At 46.3% G+C, this 19,780-nt stretch overlaps 1 protein-coding gene across 12 annotated transcripts in view; it reads left to right on the top strand.

Annotated features, from left to right (window-relative positions):
• The window catches only part of CAMTA1 (calmodulin binding transcription activator 1), a 236,513-nt gene that overhangs the window by 54,937 nt on the left and 161,796 nt on the right, over positions 1 to 19,780 (top strand). For all 12 annotated transcript variants that reach the window (XM_086860599.1, XM_086860600.1, XM_086860602.1 and 9 more), the window contains one exon: positions 8,047 to 8,114. In XM_086860599.1, the coding sequence (XP_086716725.1) occupies positions 8,047 to 8,114 (68 nt within the window). The remainder of the gene's footprint in view (positions 1 to 8,046; positions 8,115 to 19,780) is intronic.

Genomic DNA, 19,780 nt, shown 5'->3' with positions numbered 1-19,780 from the left:
TTCAGTGGAGCAGCATGAGATTAGGGACTTCTGTACAGGTCGAGCAATGTGCCTCCAGGAAGGACAGCCAGAAGCCATGACCCTCTCATAGACTGTGGTTCTTTTGGCATCTTGAATGCTTAAAACCCCTTTGTGAATTGTACTGGTGCTGCACAGGTTCATTCCAGACACTGTTCCTGAGTTTTCCTCAGCCTGGCCATGCTTTGGGTGCAGGGCTGTGCTGTGTAACTTCAGGCTCTACCGTGTTCTCTGTTCACAACTGCAAAACATGAAAAATTCTTCTAGGAATGATGATAATGAGTAGCATGGGTAATTTTTTTTTTAACACTGACTGTTGTTTACACAATGATACAGGACACTTGTGTGGTATTGACAGAGCTGGGAAAACCTTCAGTGTAAGCAATGGAAAATGAATAAACCCATTCAGTAATGACTTCAGGTGCAGCAGCAGATCAACTGGATCTTCAGGAAAAGGGATCCTTGTCCTTGGGATGGAGTGGAATAGATGGAGCATGAAAGCACCAGCATCCAGGACTCCTGTTTGCACTAATTAAGATGTGAGAATGAGGTGGTGGGATGACAGCAAAGCATTGGTTGAACCAGTAAAATGTCTCAGTTCCTGCTATTCTTGGATTCCCCTGCTATTCCCAGATTTCTGGGCTTTGTGGCTTTCAGTCTGACCAGCAGCATCACTTGAATGCAGCTTTTATCATGATTGAATATGTATCTTTTAAGAAGGATTTTAATTCTGTTTGAAATAAGAAAATGCCATAAATCAGCAGCAGAATCTTTTAACATTTACAGTTTTAAATGAATTCCTAGTGAGAGTCTCTTAAGCCAGATTTATATCTGACTGCATTGAGCTGTTACGTGGGACTGAAAAACTCTGACAGAATTAGACATAATGCAAAAACATGCTGAAAAGACAGTTCTGCAGGACTGTGGCACATTATTATGTCAGAGCATATGGGAGCGAGGAGTATGTAGAAAGGGGCAGTTTCTGGGGATATTTCCCTTTTGATCCTTTCATTGGAAGGACTTTGGAAGGGCTTGCTGCTGCCTCCATGCAAGAGAAGGCAAATGGAGCAGGCCCTGGTGTTCTCACCTCATTGGGCACAGCAGTGCCACTGCCAAGAGTGGGACTGATGTGTCCCCCCATGGCAGGAGGGACCGTCCGGGCTGGGGGGAGGCCATGGCTTGGGCAGGTTCACAGGGGATCTGCTCCATTCCCCAAGATGCAGTTGGACTTTGCCACTTGGTGGAGGAGAGCTGCAGAACATTCCATGTTCCTCCTGCTTTCTGTGGGAGATGAGAGCAGGGCAGCATCTCTGACGGCACATGCTCATTCTGGAGCAGGGGAATGCGCTTTGGCATCTGCAAGCCAAGTGACTGTTGGAATTGTGTACAGTAATTGAGGTTTTTGCTATTACACTGTAATTAATGCATCATAAACAAAGGAATCTTAGTGAATTTTCTTTTTTTTTTTTAATTCCACCTCATATCTGACTCTTTCAGGCTTCAGAGGACAAGGGAACTCAACCAGCAGTGCCAGCAGGATGCCAGTGTTTGTTGTTCTTTAAATCACAGGTTTAGTCCAAGGTCATTTAAAAGAAAAATAAAAAAATCACATAATGAGCTGTGGGTGTTTTCCAGTAACTCAAGATTGGGCGTTATTTGTTACTGCTCTGTTTTACTAACTGTCCCTCAGTGTGGGGCCTAAATGGAAGATAAAATCCATCCTAATCCTATTAGGCATGGGCTGATGAAAGGGCTGACTTTGCTCTTCCTTGTGACTAACACTTCTGAGTGCTTCAGGGCAGCCATAGCTGGGGGTTGTGCCCAGTTATGCTCTTGCTTTTCTAAAGACCCAGTGTGTCTCTCAGTTTGCTCTTGTTCATATGTTTGGCAGGTGAAGGAGCTGAGCAGATCTTGTTCAGCTCCAGGGCCTGTTAGTCACTGCTTATGCTCTTGATTGGGTTTTTTTTTCCTTCTCCTTTTTATGTTTTTAAATAAAATTATTTCTTGTCCAAATCTAGTTTCTTCATATTGAAAAATTTCACTGAAAGTGAAATGTTTGAGTTGTTCCATTTGCTACTTTTTTTTTTCTTTTCTTTTTTTCACTTTGTTTACTTTTTTCCCCTTCTTCTGCCCTTTTCCATAGTTTTCTGTGGGACTGTCCACAGCAATTTGCAGCTGTTTTTTTGTTGTGCCAGGGCTGCCATGGGTTTTCACTGTTGTGATCCTTTAACCCCAGGAGTTTGTCAGAGCTACCCCAGCACTGGCATCCGAGGACAGTTCTCTCCTGACGGTGCTGGGTGCACGAGGCCCCAGCAGTGCTGCGGAACACCAGCACAGTCAGATGACTTGATCAGCCATCACAGCTCAGGATTCCTAAATGTCACCCTATAATATCTAATTAAGATTGCAGTTTGAAGACATCATGTACTTTAATTGAAAACTGTAGAGTAATCTATTCCATTTTTTTTCCTGTTAAATTAATAGTGTGGACCTTTAGCAGATGGTTGGTGAGATTTCATTATTAATGAAAACATTCCCCCCTCCTGCGATCCCACCGCCCACTGCCATGCAGGGAACCAAGGCGAGCATCTCCCAAACCACAGGCATTTCCCACGTGGTGGCTTTAGTGCCCTGTGGCACCAGACAGTGCTGCCAGGGCTGCCCTCAGGCCTTTTCCTGCAGAGATGAGCTCAGCCAGGCTGGCTGGGTAAGAGGGACAGCAGCAGCCAGCGGGCTGGGGACCGTCTCCTGCTCTCTGCAAACCAAGGGAAGGCGGCACTTTGGGCCCCAAAATGGTGAGGGTTTCATCCATTAGGGCAACAGACCAAGGGTCTGGCTTCAGCCAGTCTGTGGTATTTTTACAGGTATGAATAAATGTCTCTGCACCTGGCAGGAAATTCATGGCATGAGTTGGAAACCCAAATCCATGCAAGTCTGGTGTGACACGTGCTCCGAATGGGCAGCCCTGGGCAACCTCTGACCTCCAGCCACAGCTTGTACTGCTGACACAGTTTGTCAGCAAAACAGCAATAGTATCTGAGCTTCATCCCCTTCTCAGCCTCAGCATAGGCAGATCAATGTTTCTGCTTTGAGAAGTTGCAGACAGGGAACACTTCAAGACCAAATCAAGTCTGAAATGGCAGTGAAACATTCTGGTGTAGGAGTGTTGGTCAGCCCACAGTTACCTGACCCTCCTGTCCTTGCTGGACACTCTTGGGCTCACTTTGTCTTTCTCCTGCTCCTTGTTTCACCCAGCTCATGAGCAATATCCCTTTGATAGTGTTGCTGATTTAGGCCAAACAACTGGGCGAATGCAGTGGGATTGTGATTTTTGTTCCCATGATGCTGAACAAGGTGGTGTGAGTCTGCTCTGTGTGGTGTTCAAAGCAGTTTGTGGTTGGGATATTCAGAATATTAATGGCTTTTAGAGTGCGGATGGGTAGGAAATGAAAAAGGCTCAATCCCAGCTGAGAAGATGGTCCATAGTCAACATGAATTTTTATTTTCATTTCAGAGCAGAAGGATGATAAGGAAGTGATGGGCTGTCTTTATAGCAGAGGGGACATGGTGAATTCCTAAGAGAAGAAATGTGCTTGCTTAAGAGATCACAGCTTTATTAGCTTTGTGGTCTAAGTCTAGGGATGAGTACAAACTCTTCTGCTTTCTCCTAACATATGCATAGATTCAGGCTTATTCATTTGGGTGCGTATAATTCATACAAAATAATAACTTGAAATTCAGACTATTTTTCTTTTAATGAGCTACATGTTGCTTTGAGACCAGAGGATGACCAGAGCTGCCTGGCCCAGGGAATCCTGCAATCCTTCTCCCTTGCAGTTTCTCTTTTTATTTTGAGTGATCAGGTGGGAATTGCTGATACCTTGTGATGATGCAGGATGACCTGGAGGGGGTTGAGCTGAGAGGAAGGAGCCAACACTCAATCCATGGCTTTAGAGAGAACCCATTAATTGTCTGTTTCAGTGTTTTTTAGAACTTACTCTTCCAAAAAATGTGTGTGTTCACTGGAAACGCTTCAGCTCAGAGCAGAGTTGGCACCTTCCTGTGCAGGACAGGTCATGGCCCTCTCTGACACCGCTGGATCCCTGCCCGTCAGTCTGTCCTGTGCTTTGTGGCCATGTCCTCTCTGGCTCCTATGCATGAAGACAATCAGCTCTGCAGCAGCAGCTGCTGGGCAGCACTGAGTGCGCTGAGGGAGCTTCTTCCTCCCTGCTGTCCCTGTCCCTGCACCACTGGCTGCGGCACTGCCACTCGTCCTCACCGCGGCGGCTGGGACATGGCGGGTGAGATCAGGTCGCCCATGTGCCTATGCTCTGGGCATCATGTGCTGACATTAAATATTGAAGTGTCTGAGGAGCTGCAGTCACGTAGCATTGGGTGGGGAGTGTGTTGTGGCTCTGCCACCAGGCCTGAGCTGGGAACACCATGCTGAGTGGTGCCACACTGGCACGAGGCTGAGGGGGCAGTGGGAACATCCTTGGTGGTGGTTGTCTGGAGATGGTGGAGCTGCTTGTGTCCTGTCTCACACCGCTCTTCGGGCTTCCCAGCTGGTGGCTCCCCAGTGCATTCACACTAATAATCTAAACAAACTGGAAAGTGCAAAATAAAAATAAATACACACCTAGATAAAATGCTTTCAGCCTGAGCAACCAAGTCTAAGCTGAACCACAGAATTATCTGACCAAGTTTGGGATAAAACGCAGCTCGAGTGATTTAAATGTTAAATAATCTCATTGCTTTATGGGGTGATTTCCTGAGATGGTCAGTCAAGCCTGTTCTCACCAGTGTGAGTGGTGAGCTCAGTCCTGTGGGCACTCAGAGAGGGAAAGCCACATGCTGAGCATTGCCCTGGGATTGGCTGACACACTTGGAAGTGGAGCTGGATCCACACAGCTTTCAGAGGTTCACCCTTTCCCAGCAATGCTCACTGACTTTATGCTGACAGTGATTTCAAAGCTGGGAGAGAGCGGGTGTGAGTCTGGGTGGGACATCCTGGCGCAGGGGCTGCTGCCCATGGTGTGTGATGCCCTTCCCCATGGAGATAAACTTGGGTCACCCTCAGGTCCACCTAGTGCCACCTGGGCTGGCTGGTGCTGCAGGGGGACTCTGGTGGCGAGACTGAGCGTTTGTGTCACGTTCAGGCGTCCCTTGATTTCCATCACTTGCTGTGCAATCACTGTGGAGCCAGGACCAGCTGGGGTTTCAGAGCCAGCTCTGTCTCGTCTGACCTTGCTGGTGCCATGCTGCCTTTCGTTTGTAGTTCAGGCAAGAAGCAACGGGAAAAGGGTTTGATAGGAGACAAAAGCAAACAATAGCCTTGCTCCAAAGATACGATGAATGGGATATAATTGGATTTTTTTGTGAGGACATTGATTTGACCCTGTGAGACACAGAAAGAATCATTAGGGGAATTAACACGCATTAAAATGCAGGGTTTTATCAGAGGGCTTTTATTGTGGCCATAGTTTTGTTTTTAATTATTTAACGACTTTGTGTCTTCTGGTGATAAATCTATTTCTTCCCTCTTTTTTCAAAGGGAAAAAGGGTGTTGGTGTGACAGCAGGGTACTCAGCCCATGCAGCTGCTGAACCCCAGCCCTGCCTCAGCAGCCCTGCCTGTGCCCCACCATGTAGACAGGGAGCCACTGGGCAGAGGCATCTCATACAAACCTCTGATCAACCACCAGTGCTGAGCACTTTCCTCTGCAGAGCTGACATAGAGCTGTAGTCAGAGAAAGCAGAACATATAAGGAATGGGGTTGAAGGAAGAAACACATTCTCCTTCCCCAATGTGTATCTGTGGCACTGACAGGCAGCTTGGCCTTTCCTCTGCCCAAACATGAGAGAGCCAGGCCAGCAGAGTGGAAACCCATGTTTCGACTCATGGGAGCCTCTCATTGCTGCAACTCCTCCAGCTGGTGACAATTTGGGATTAGGTTTTCACATGTGCCTGGCATGGGCTGGCAGGAAAGAGCAGAGTGAATGAGCCCTTGGTAAGGCTGAGTTCCTTCACTTGAAATAGTTTGGTTTTTTATGCCATAGCAATGTATTTGTTCATCACAAAAGAGAAAAATGGCTTAATTCTCCTTACAGCAGTTAAATTTTAGTAGGAATAGGCAAAATCCCAGACTAATCTTAACCCCCTTAGTTGCCTTGGCATTGAAGGGGTTTGTTTCTGTAAATGCTTGCTTGCCTGGCACTGGGGAGGATGTGCAGGGAGCTCCTGAGTGTTCCTCAGTCTCTCCAGAGCTCATCTCACTGTACAGCATGAGGTGACACTGGTTTGTAGCATAGTGAGCTGAGGACACATAATGTGGGATGGGTTGGAAATAGAGCTCTGCTGATTGCAGCACTTTTGGTGGAATTACTGCACTGGCTTTAAAAAACCCCAGAGATCTTTTTTCATATTTTCTGAAGAATTTTAGTTACAGAGTTCTTTGGTGGTTTTAGCCTGTTGGAAATCTGGGGTCAGACCTTTTTGGCCATGTAGCATCCAGATTTCAGCACTTGCATCAGATTCAGGTGCAGCTGCTGTGAAACTGTGAGGATTGGGAAGGTCATCAGTGTCGGTGGTGGAGGTCTGCACTGGCTTTCTTTGATGCTGAATTTTATTTAGGCATTAGCCATTAGCCAGAAATTAAAAAGAGGAGTTTTTGGAGCTTCATGCCGCTGCTCTGTCATGTGCGTGTATGGGGATCCCTTAAACCTGCAGAGACTGGCTTGGGAAACAAGGGGTGCGTCGATGGATTCCAGGAGAATTTATTTGCAGTGTAAACATGTTGGTCAGGAGTCATTAATATGACATTCACACAGCTCTAATAAAGTACATAACACGGAGATCTGGCACCGCCACAATGCCCAGAGGACATTAAGTATAAGTCTTAAAACCAAGAGTATTGGAAACAAGATATTTTTACGTCTCGTTTGGGAGTAATATAATTGCATTTTGTGGCTCTAGCAGATGCTTGGGCCAGCTGGTTGGAGAGCATTGTGGGGGTTTTTAGCTTTGGTACTGTAAGCGACAGCCCTTATATAGAGCTAGCTAAAAAAAAATAATAAAAACCCCTCTCCTGGTGGAAAGCCCTGGCGCTGGTGTGTGTTGTGCTGTTGGGAGGTACAGCCTGGGGACACTTCTGCTGCAGTGCCTCTGGAGATGATACTGCATGTGGTTTGGGGGTCTATTTGAGGCATTTGTACATTGAAGGCAGTTTCACTGACCTCACTTGTTCGGCTTTTGCTATGCAGGCCCCTCTGAGAGGGCTGGGAGGAAATTTTTGGAAGATAATCATCAAAACCCTACACGCTTCTGAGTATATCGCAGGGGGCTTATTTTCAGCACAGTCCCAGGAGTCCATGGCCATCTCTAGATATCAGGACACTGCTGGTGTGGTGACCGTTGCCACCTTGCGACCACCCTGGTTTTGTACCAGGCAATGGATGAACGTCTGTCCCGTGTTCCTCAGGCCTGTTTACAGGCACTGTCGTGAATTATCTCGCTGCCGCCGATAATTTCCTGCAAACAAATCAGTTCTGATCTGGAAGTAATCGCCCGTATCATTCCTGCAAGTGGGAGCAATGACTTACGTTGATGTCACCCGCTGGCTTTTTATGGCAACAATTAATAATTCAGTAATTCTCTCTGCAGTGATGCTGTTCTATTTATAAATATTTTATTTAGCTCCCCGTGTCCGTATTGTCGCTACCCTCCCCTTTGCTTCCTGACGTCACACTGGGCTCGCGGCGATGCCGTGGTCACCACAGTTACCAGCAAATTCTCTGTGCTGGAAAATGTTAATGCCTTTCCTCATTTGCATCTCTTCATTGTCCTGTTTAAGCCTGGCCTTGGTGGTGTGGATGTGAACGTTTACTGAGCGCGCTCTGTCAGTCAAAACCCAATTTCAGCTGCAGCCTGGCCCCGGGGTAGGCGGCTCCGTGTCTCTGTTGTAAAACTTTCCAGTTCCCAGCACAGCCATGCAAGTAACTCTGTTTTCTTTCTGCGTTTCTCTTTCAGGAAATTGCAGCTTATTTAATAACGTTTGAAAAGCATGAGGAGTGGCTAACAACCTCCCCCAAAACCAGGTAATGTTCTCCTGCTCAGCACATTGACTCTCTCGCGCTGATGACTTGACTCACTGATCAATGCCTTGACCACCAAGTGGAAACTCCCAGTCATGCCTGATGGCTTGTGACACCAAACTCTCATTAATTGCCTTAATGAGCATTTTATTGAATGAAATCAGATTGATTAAAAATGGAACAGCTACAGTCTTGGCAGGTTAAAGTTTTAACCCGATTGCTCAGGATTTAATTGTATCCCTTCAGATGAGCGGATCTGAAGCCTCTGAGCAAGGTTGTGGGCTGTTTATCTTGACAGAGCTCCCTTGCCTCTAACTTTAAATAAATAAAAAAAGCACCAGCCCCACCATGTTCTGCCTGCTCACAGACAGGCACGGGAATTGTTTGCATTCTGGTGTTTCCCTTGCTGGGGTTAAGTGTTTGATGGTGAGGAGGTCCCAAAAAGCTGCATTAACAGACATGTTTGCAGTTTATTATTCAGTAAATGTCATGTCTTCTTCGTGCTGCCATAAATGTTTAACTTCTCGCTCCCCTGGGAACCCAGACATGGAGTTTTGGCTGTGGATGTTTTCCTGCTGTTTCAGCTATGTTCTGGCTCCATACGTCTCACTAACGCAGAGAACAACTCTTGCTTTCTGGTCTTGCTGGGCTTTTGCTGTCTTTCTTCTTCCCAATCCACCCCTTTCCTATTGCAGCGGGCTGGGCCATTGGAAGGAGCCTGCTGGGAGCCAGGTGAGAGAAAAGCCTATTCTAGCATCCTGCATCCCAGCATCATCCGTTGCAGGGGCCGGTGCTGCAGGCGCCCGGAGCAGCGTGCTCCAGGTTTGGCATCACCTCCTGCTGCCATGTCACAGTGGGACACAGGCAGCAGTGCCACCCTAACGAACAGCACAGATTAATTCCAGGTGTTCCACAGCACACAGCTGAGGAGAGGATGGACGTGGAGGCCTTCTCTGCACCTCTGCAGTGCAGCTGCAGGTGGGGCACACAGAGGACCTGCTTTCCATGAAATATGGGAACAAAAGAGCTGTGTTGTTTTGTTGTTTTACTTTTGTGGGCTTTCCCCCCCAGACTGTTTATTTTGTGACATCGGTAAGTAATGCATTTGTTTGTTGTATTAAAACGTGTAGCACCTGGGAAGGAGATGTGGGAAACCCAATTGCTTTCTCAGTGGTTCTCCAAGACCTGGAATTGTCACGGTGGTGGAAGGTCCCTGGATAGATCTTTCCTGCTGGTGGCAGCTGTGAGGCTCTCCTTGGCTGCAGAAGAGCAGGTAATTCAGTTACTATTAGCAATGCTTTTTTCTGGGTTGGTAATCCAGTTTCAGAATTAATTCAAAACAATTTCTGGCTGAGCCTTTGCCAGAGAAGCCTTTTAAAGGGTCAGAAAACACATTAACTACATGCTGTCATTAAAGATACGAGATTATAAATGTTTTTGTGGCAGCATCCTCTGATCTTAAGAGCTTGGTTTGCTAAAGGCAATGCATGAAAATAATTTTCTGATGAACATTTCCTTACCTTCCTCTTGTGTGTTTACACTTGGAAGAAAGAATCCCACGAGAAGGGAAGTTGTGACATAAGTTCAAGGTCCTTTTGAAATTGTTGAGTTAGTTTTCTATTTTTTTTTTTTTTAATATAAAAATTAATGGGAAGAGTTAAATGCTGAGTTGCTACAATCAGGGCTCCCAGTATTACAGAATTAATGACATTGATTTGGCACTGAACTGGAACACTCCCCTGTTCTTTGTTTGCTGCTGTGGGTGCTACTAATTTCATCTCACAAAATTAATAAGAATTAATTGCACCACTGAGACACGCAGAGTTTCCTAATACGATGATGTATAGTGTGCTGTGAGGAGTCACTGCTGGATGGGTGCCGTGGGGGCTCCGGGTGCGTGTGGGAGCTGCTGCTGCTGCAGCTATCGGCAGAGGGTTGATATTGGTGACGGGGTTTTGGTGCTGTGCAGCTCAGGCACCAGCAAAGGAACTGCTGCAGAGGGTCAGGCCAGGCTGGGCTGTGATGCCTCACAGATCACTGAGCTAAGGCAGAGGGTGGCAGTGAGGGACGAGCTGGTGTAGAGCTGCTTTGGAGCTGAGCTTGGTGTTCTGAATGTTTTCATCTCTTTCCCAAACAGAGGTTCCCGTGTTTACAGCACAGTTGGGTATTGCTTTAGTCATGGACATGGAGGGGAGGCCCTCTGGCCATTGTGGTGGCATTGAAGGAGCTATGACAAACCTTTGGAAAAAATTACTTTTTTATGAAACTTCTTGTTGAACGACTCCAATTGATTGAATACACTGATATAAATGTACTGGAGCATTATTACAATAGTCTTTTGAGCACTCCAGTTGATCAACATAAATTAGCGAGTACACCTCACAAGCATCGACCTTGAGGCTCCCTTGGAATGGTGTTTGGTTACTTGATGATGTGCTGGGTAATCCGCAGCGGGTGTTCCGTCAGCGGGGCGGGGGAAGCGTTCTGCTAATGCAGCAGGGCCAAGTGTCTGACATTTCCAAGTTTAAATGCAAATCACGATGACAAAAAAAAAATTACTTGACATTTATATATCAAGTAGAACTTAATTGTTATTTACTTTGGAATTTCAATGACAAAGTCAATTTTCTGAGTCCAGAAGCATTCTGCCAGAGGAAGATACTTTGCTTCTCTGTTGCCAGGTGCCTTCTGCCATTAGCATTTGTACAGTATTTAAAAAATATTCTTGAGCAATCCGAGGTGAATTCACTCTTTCACAAGTGGGCAATGGAAAAGCCTTGGCTTTTCCCTTCTGGCTGTGCCCAGAAGCTGCAAGGTCGGTTTTCCATCTGGGAATGCAGTTCAGATGTGTTTCTGCCCCTCTGCTTCATATCTTGGAAAGGACACAGGGGGATTGCTAGGGGAACCAGCCCTTCTCCATGGTGAGAGCAGGATGGCTTCAGTCCCTGGAGCCTTCCTACCTCCTGTCCAGGTGCCCATTGCCCTGGAAGCACACCCTGTGCCTTACCTGTCCATCAAGGAACATCCCCTGTCTGGGATATCTTTATCAGCAGCATTGTAAAGAAAAGTTAGGATCTTGCAGTATATTAATTCTGTATTAAATAATTAATAGTAAAATTAATTGAATTACTCCATTTTCAGGTAACAAATAGGGTAATAAATATTCATAACTTATATTATTAAGGGAATTTCCATTTCCTATGTCGTTAAAGTGAGATTAGGTAAGGTTGGCTTTAAATGAAGATTGAAAACAATTGTGCTTTGGAATTAATTCACTGTGTTAGGCCATTACTTTGTGAGTCTTCTTTCCAGAGTGCTCTGTGTGAGAGCTGTCCCGCTGCATGGGGTGGATGCTGCTGCCAGGATGTCCTGGCTGCTGGGAAATGAGACACAGGCTCCCTGTGGAGGAGAAGCTCATGGGAGCTGGAGGCTGTGAAAAAGCAACTGCCCAGAGCTGTGATTGGTAGCAAAAGTTCTGTCCATCTCCCCTTGTGCTTGTTGCAAATAAAAGTCCTCTCGAGACCTTATTTAGGCTTTCAAGGCACATTTTAAAGGTCCTGCTCTCTCATGTGGCTCGTACTCTCCACAGGTTCCAGGACCATTAACCTTGCCTGTGGGCAGTGCTGAAATTTGGGTTTTCTGCTCATGCTGCTGGAAGCTCTGCTGGCATGTTTGGGGTTGTGTACGACCTATTTTCCTTTGTCGAAGGCAGTGTGTGTGTGCTGTCAGCACTCCTAGCTTGGGATGCTGCTTGACATAATCCCTGCTAAATGTGGCACATCTCTCTTTACACTTTATAGATTTCATGACTCTCAACACTTTCGTCTCGCTGCTTTCAGTATTTCCTTCTCTTTATTTTCCCTGCAGAGAATAAACAATGCACAGATGGGTTTTAAGAGCCCTTAGTTCATATAGATTTTTTAGCTGCTGTGGTCCAGGGGTGTTGAGACACCAATAATGAATGAATTCTTCTAACAGCTCACCGTGTTGATTGTAAAGTGACCTAAGGGCAGAGTTGCTGGGAGCCATCCAGATGCCTGGCCTGACTCAGGCAATGGTCTTCAAGTATTCCTTCCAAATTCTTCCCATGGCAAATCCAGCCTGGTGTGTGCTGGTCCTCTCGGAGAGCCGGCTTCCCTCTGCATTTAGCTGGCAGCTCAGAAGGGCTGTGTCACAGCAAAAGATGTCACTGGCCAACTTGGACAACCAAGGCAATAGGTCTGTGTTTCTGTTGTGGATTCATCTGGGACAGAGCTGAAGGTTGGCCCTTCCAGCCCAGCAATGGCTCTGCAGCCCCTGTGCATGGTCACCAGGCTTGGGCTCTCCCACATCTCAGAGGGATACGTGTCAATGGTGGCTCCACAACTGGTCCATGCACACAAGCAGCTGCCCCCACTGCCTGGCTTTGCAGGCACACAGGGCTGGGGTCCAAAGACTCCTTCTCTTCTTCTTGTGGACTCATAAGAGTCCTGCAGCATTGTCCCTTGAAGGAGAGGAAAACTCTGGAAAACATGGAATCATCAGAAAAAGCAATTATCTGATAGCGAAGCAGTGAAATTGTTCAGCAAACCCATCTGCCCGCAGCAAGGCTTGGTAGATTTTTCTGTATGGCCAAGGGAAACAGCATGGCTTTGGTCAACACAGATATTCAGTATTTGGCAGGCTCTGACTTTTCTTGATCCCATGTGGGAGGATGTTTAGGGTTGAGGAGGCTGCTTGGTGTGTGTGAGCCTCCTGTTCTGGGCCTGTGATTGGGGTTCCTGGGCTGTGGGATCAGCGAGGAGCTGCCCTTGTCCTGGGTAGAACAGAGGAAAGGAAAGAGTGTGCTGGAAGAGGTGTTGGGCTGAGGCTTCTGATGGTCACACCCAAACCTGGCAGACAATTCCATATTGTCCAGCATTCTGTGCTTCCTATCAAAGGGGGCCGTGAAGGACAGGGCTTGGTGGCTGCTGTGGAACCACCTTGGACCTGCCCTTTCCTGCATCATGTGTGTAGTCTGCAGAGCAACAGGAGACCTGCTATTTTTTCTTCAGGCTGTTTTAAACAGCAACAAAATGAAAGTCTTTGTTGCATCTTAAAGACTTTTGTAACTTAATTTATATTCTCATATGGCACTGAAGAACCTTCTTTTGTCCAGGAGGTAAGATATTCAAAAATAACCTTTAAGTTGCTCCTAATTGACCCTTAATGTTATTCTCTTGTTTCTTCCAATACATTCTCTGCGTCAAAAACACCATCCAGCAACAGCTTGTTGCATCTTAATGGCTGCAGATGGCAACTGATGAAAAATAAACTTTTTATTTGCGTTCTTTTATTTATTGACAAGGATTTTTGCATCCAGGAAACCGGAGGTTGGAGTGCAGGGCTGAAGCAAGGCACCGTGACCATCTTGGGCTGGCAGGGATTAGGCAGAGGGTACCCTGTGTCCCGGGGGTTGATGCTTTGATTTCCTGATAGGGCCAGTGTCTTAGATGACAAGCACAGTGTTTTTTAGGTTGCCCATTGGAATGCTAGCCAGCATGTGCTAGAAACATGGAATTGGGGAGAGGATGTTTGTGCCTGTGTCTGCAGAGCAGCTGGAAGCATCCCAGAGGATGCTACTCGGGCTGGAGAGGACAGATTGCTTTGTGTTGTGGTTGCTGGAAGATGAGGAGCTGCCTGCAGACGTTAAGGTTTTCCTCTTGGTGCTGAATAAGTGTGTGTAGGCAGTGAGCAGGCTTTGCTTTTGCTGTGGTGTAAGGAGTAATTGCTTGGCAGGCACAGGTGCTGTAGGTGTGCATTGACATTGTAGTGAAACACCGGACAAGTTTGTGATTCTGCTCAGCCCAAATGTGGAGCAGTTGGTGGGTGAGCAATAATGAAGCTGAGAGCACTGATACAGGTGTTCAGGTTTGAATTTTTCTTTTTTTTCTTCCTAGTCCTGAAAACACAGATTTACAACAATCTGGCAAAGATTCTCCTCAAGTTACACTTGGTTGGCGTTCTTGCTACGTGCACTGTAACAATACTTTAATATAATTAAATTTTAAATTCCATGTAGAATCTGGTGGGTAGGCAGATGTACCGGTATGTTAAACTTTATGTCACTTAAAAATGGTTCTCAAGTACATCAGAGGGAGCCCAGCCAGCTGTAAAATGATCTGCTTTATGGTGCTGCTTCGCAGCTTTGGTGTCTGTGTTTTAATTACAGATGTACCTAAAGTCTCACAGCCTCGGATAACTGTGCCGGGCCGTTTTGTTTCCTCTAAGTTACTGACAGGATGTAAAGTGACATGAGGGAAGGTGCTGCTGGGGTTTTCCAGAGCTGCTGTTTGTGGGAGCATTGAGTTTCTGACTCGTGCTGCAGCAGCTTTGTTTCCTGTAAACAGACAGTGCAGTCTGCTGCCCGGGGCTGCTGTACCTGGAGCGGCATCACCAGGATGCCAAGTGGGAAAAGGGGCTTTAGGAGCTGCCTTGCAGCTCTGGGCAGGTGGGTGTGTGTTGGGACTGGTGTGTGTTGGGACTGGTGTTGGCTTTGTGGCCCCAGGCTGGTGGCCACATGTTGGGACTGGTGTTAGGGCGGGTGGGCATCTGTCCCTCTGCAGCCCCTCTGCTTCCCTTCCTTTCGTCCCTAGTACTAGCACCCACCAGCTCCCCACCAGCTGAGATGAGCTTTGCCCACATTTGCTCTGCAGTAAGTGGAGACAGTGGCTGGGATCACTGTAGGGTGGAGATTTCCAGTGCTGTAAAGTGGGAATCTTGTTGCTTGGCAGGCAGAAACCATTAATGGTGCTGTTTCTGGAAATAAAGAAGTGGCCTCGTCCCGAGGCATCCCACGTGATGATTTGCCGAGTTGTGCAACATGATTTATGCCTAGCTGTGGGATTATTGTTTTCTATTGATTCTGAGGGAGATGAAGCATCAGTAAAAGCCCATCAGAAGCCTCCCAGTGGAATGTGAAAGGTTGAAGCTTTCCTGACAGAAATCCTGTTGCCTCTTTGGTGGTGACTCAAAACCCACTGCCCAGCCAATCTCAAAGCATCACTTCGCAGTCCTCCCCTTTCTCCTTTCAGCATTGCCTGTCTCTGTCCAGTGAGGATGTACTTGTTGCTGCAAGGAGGTGTTGAGCTGAGAGGTACTGGGGGATCCCTTGGGGATCCTCTGGCACCCTTTGCTTCCAGCATACAGTAGCCATGTCACTCCCTGTCCTTTGTCAGAGCACATGTGATTCCTGCTGCCATCAGTGAGAGTGAATTGTGCCCACAGTATTATTCCTGTATTTATTTTGTAAATGTCAACGATGAACTAAATTAAGATAAATAAGGCTGTTCCATTTCACTGTTCAATTTACAAAATTTTGATAAGACCAATAACATCTGTCCTGGTTCCATCTTTTGGCTAGCTGAAGGCAGCTGCGGGTCTGACAGCTCTGCTCCACCTGTTCCCCAGCAATGTTTACAGACAGAGGATGTCCAAGTGAGACATTAAGCCATTTGGTTCTGCCTCTGCTCAGACTCTGGTAGAGAAGCTGAGTGGGTGATGTGGCTGACAGAGAGCTCCACCCTCACAACTGGAATTGTGGTGTTGCCTTAAGTGCTGTTGTAAAAGGCAAGTGAAGGGTGAACACACTGCTGTGAGTTGCAGCGATGCAGCTGGGTGGAAGTAAAGCCTTAGTGGGGGGTGCCTTATCTGCAGCCTTCCCTTCTGCAGCTTGTCCTGGAAAGGGGAACTCTGGTCTCCTGGTTTCCTCAGGAGAACTCACCAACACTCACCCTGCTTATGAGGTGTCAGGTTGGGGGTGCGTTCCTCTCCCTGGATGTGGGCCTGAGGACCAGAGCAGCATATGGAGTATCCCTGCTGTCACTCCATGCCCTCTGGAAGGTGACCATTTATTTCTCATCAGTTGAGCCTCTTGCACAGCAAATGGGTCATGCAGGGGAGATCTTCTTGCTGGATAAGCAATTAGCTAAAATAAACTACTCAAAGGACAAATTATGCAGGACTCTTGCCCTGTAACAAATGAATTAATTGACTTTGGTATTTGTGGGATGTTCCCACTATTTTATTTAATTCTCTCTGGCTAAAGGGCTCCGGTGTTTCCCCCTGCTCTTAAGCTGCTGTGAGTAAACAGGGTGTTAGGGGTTGATTTACACAGTTACAAGCAAAGGAAGCAAAGTGACAATTGCCGGAACCTTTCCACATTTCCTTAAGAGAGATAAAACCTCCTTTAGCAGCATGTCCAAGAGCCTCTGTTTGACCTGTTTCTCTGGGGTGCCATCAGTTCTCTCTGCAGCCCCACAAAACTCATTCACAGGAGCCTGACAGCATGGCATGGGGTCTGGAATCGTGACCTGCACTCAATTGCAAGGGCTTTGGAAGCATCAATGCTGCAGGGCACCAGTGGGGCTGCTCCTGGAACCACAGTACAGTCAGGAGCCAAAGTGGGCTGGTGCAGGGTTGGGGCTGTGTCTCTGTGGCAGTAACCCAAGTTGTTTTGAAGGCTTTGTCTGGATCTCTGGAAGCAGTGAATGCTGTAGCAGTGTGTTACCTGGGATGTCACACAGAGCAGCACTGCAGGAGCATTACAGGTCCTGACCCTCAGCTGGGCCGGTAACTCATGAAACCATTTGGCCAAGTTGCTGGGTTTATTTACAGTAATTAAATTAAAGCTTTGGTACAAATCTTTGCTGTGCAACAGGATTTATCAACAGCTAAGAAAGGGTGACGCTGTTGTACCAGTTGCCAAGAAAATACTCCATGCATAAGGTGACAGGTTCACCAAGGAGTGCACCATCCCAACTCCCAGTGCCAAGATGAAACATGGCTCTTCCACTGTTCAGCTTTTTACTTCTACTTTGCAGTATTCAGGCAAGATGCCTCAGGCCAGGGATGATAACATTGGTGGTGATGTGGTGTGGGGACCTGTCTCCCTGCTCAATGGCATTTGTAATCCCAGACAGCTTTAGCAGAGCCAACTAGTTCTAAATTGTGCAGCAAACTTTTTTTTTTTTAATAAACTGTGGCCTTTGAAAACAGTGGTAGCCAAGAGCAGGGCAGCATTTTGTGCTCTGCTTTAAATATAGGATATGAAAGATTTGGAGGATTTTATAATCGCAGCTTTGCGTGCTTGCTCTGCCTTCTTTTCTCCCACTGGTTTTACTCCCAGGCTTTTCTAACTGCTGCTCTTGTCTGGTTTCTTTTCCTCTTCAATCCTTGCTCTCATCTCCTCAACTCCTGAAATTTATGAAAAAGTCACTTCTAATCCTGCACAGATCCCAGATCTTGAGAGACTTTTATATCCATTACGGCTTCCTTTAGTCTGCCCATGTGCCTTTACCAAAATCCCTGGTATTGGGTGAGACAGTATTTGATCTCTGCTGGAGGCACGTGCAGGTGGGAGGGCAGCCAAAGCAGGTGATGTGGGCACAGTCCCACTGTTGTAGTGTTGATGTGCCAGAGTGGGCAGTGGGTAGAGAGGGGGTTCTGCCCTTAGGAAGGACACGAGGGACACTCTAGGTAACGTATAAAAATGATCAAATGAGTAGGGTTTGGGTTGTTTTCTTCAGATTATGTAACGTTAAATCCTAGTTTCTTGCCAATATTAAAAATTTGGTGAAATTCTGGAAAATGAAATCTTGCATGGCATTAACACAATTGCAGCATCTGACTCGTTGCAGGGATTAGATGAGTCTCCACTTGGCTCCTGAACAAGTAGGTTTCAAACATGCCGAGGATTTGACAGTTGCATCAGATCACAACTGGTGGGAGGGAGGTGAGAGGAAAGCTGTGGAGGCCGTGCTTGGATTCAGGCAGCCTGGGGAGAGGCCGGGATTCCCGGCATGATGCTGGCAGCTCTGTGGGAAGCATCAGGTGTCCGTCAGGGAATGCTTCACGTCCTGGGGTTTGGATGGGGGAAGCTGAGTGCTGGGCTTGCTTCAGCCCCGTGTTCCCATCTTGTGCTGCTCCTGTGACAGCTGAGCTGAAATGTCCTTGTGAGAATATTGCCCTTGGATTTTAACTAAACAGAAAAGGTCGCGCCTTCCTTGAACCAGTGCGTGGGGAACAGTCACCCCTTGACTGTTCTCTGTCAGCTGAGCTCAGAAAATAACAGAGATAGGAGGAAAAGGAGGGTTTTGATCAAAGGAAATTGCCCAAACATTGACCCAGCGATGCTGGGTGCTGTGCTGGGTTTGGGGACAGTGAGCGTGGCTTTATGATGGGGTGGCACAAGGTTTAAAAGGGCAATTTATGCTGACTTGTAGGACCACAAATTAGGGCATGATAGAAAAAGGATTGGCTGTTATCAAAAGTTGGTTTAGGCTAAATTAATCTGAAAATGTGTAATTTCATCTGAACTCAAAATACTGGCATGTAATTAAATTCCAAAGTAGGATGAGCTGAGAGGGTGTAAGAAATGATAAGCATCAGAATAAGACAATAATTGAGTTTGTATTGTAAACATATTCCTGTAGGAATTTGAGATTTTTAAGCTGCTTCATTAGAAATTTTAAGTCAAGAGTACTTAACAGCTTGGGCATGTTTTGGAGAAGTGGTTGACTACTTTTATATTTGTCTGTGTTCTTTGTTTGCAGGATTTTCTATATTTGGGGTTAATTCTCTCTTATCAACTACTAGTTTATTAATAAGTTTGAAGGGGAATAAGGCTTAAAATTAGAAAATGTGTATTTCTATGTGAAGCTGATTGTCTTGTGGACTCATTTTTTTCATCTCATTTTTCCTAAAAATTGAATTTTTAATATATACAATTAATAAATTCGGTTAGTACCATTAAAACACTGGTAATTCTGAAGTGCCTCACGTGAAATACTGAAGCAAATATGTTGTCTTTGTTCTGTGCACAAGTTACTTGTTCAGTCCATCAGGTAGGAATGAGCCAGGTTGGGTTGTGCTGTTGCTCCCCAAAGGAGAGCTCATGGCTGGGATGAGTGGGGTACTGCAGCAGCATCTGAATAGAGCTGTGAACACTGATTTGAACAGTACAATTCCTGCTTATCAGGGTGTTTGAAAACAGCTACAGTTGGTGGTTTGAGACTCCATTCTCTGGTGCCAGCACCTGTGCAGCGAGTGTTGGATGAGGGATGGAAAAAGTGGGTGCAGCCGTGCTCTCAGCTTGATGCAGCCCCCAAACGCTGCGGGGAAGGGAGGTGATGAATGGAATTTAGTGCCTGTTTGGTGATATTGCACAGCCTGCTCAGGACTCGTTCCTTATGTCACAGAGTTGTGTAGTTTTTTGCAGAAAAAGTTTTTTTGCAGAAAAAATGCAGACAGGTTTTCTTCTTATTGACTAAAAATACCCTTAATTCTGAAAAATTACTTTGCGGATCTTCATATTTCACAGACTATAACTAGATTACTACCTTTTACTGGAATACTTTGTGTTAATGAAGACCGATTGGAATTACATAATAGATTTCCTCTAAAGAAGGCATTATGTGGTTATTTTTTACTGTCTGGCATTCTAGTTAATTGCCTTGTCATCATTAATTGATGGGACTAAATTGATATAAATAAACAGATTATATTTGTGAGGTTCATTTGAAAGAGAAGAAGGGCTGAGAACAGGCTGCTGCAGGGCATTCCAGCACATGCCTTGTTGGTGACTGTTGAACAGAGCTCAGCCTTGGTCAGTGCCACCACTTGTGAACTCATTTGGAGGATGCACAGTGAGC

This window comes from Cyanistes caeruleus, chromosome 22, assembly GCF_971803275.1.
Source record: "Cyanistes caeruleus chromosome 22, bCyaCae1.hap1.1, whole genome shotgun sequence".
NCBI classification, from domain to species: domain Eukaryota; kingdom Metazoa; phylum Chordata; class Aves; order Passeriformes; family Paridae; genus Cyanistes; species Cyanistes caeruleus.
This window is presented reverse-complemented; position numbering and strand designations above follow the sequence as displayed.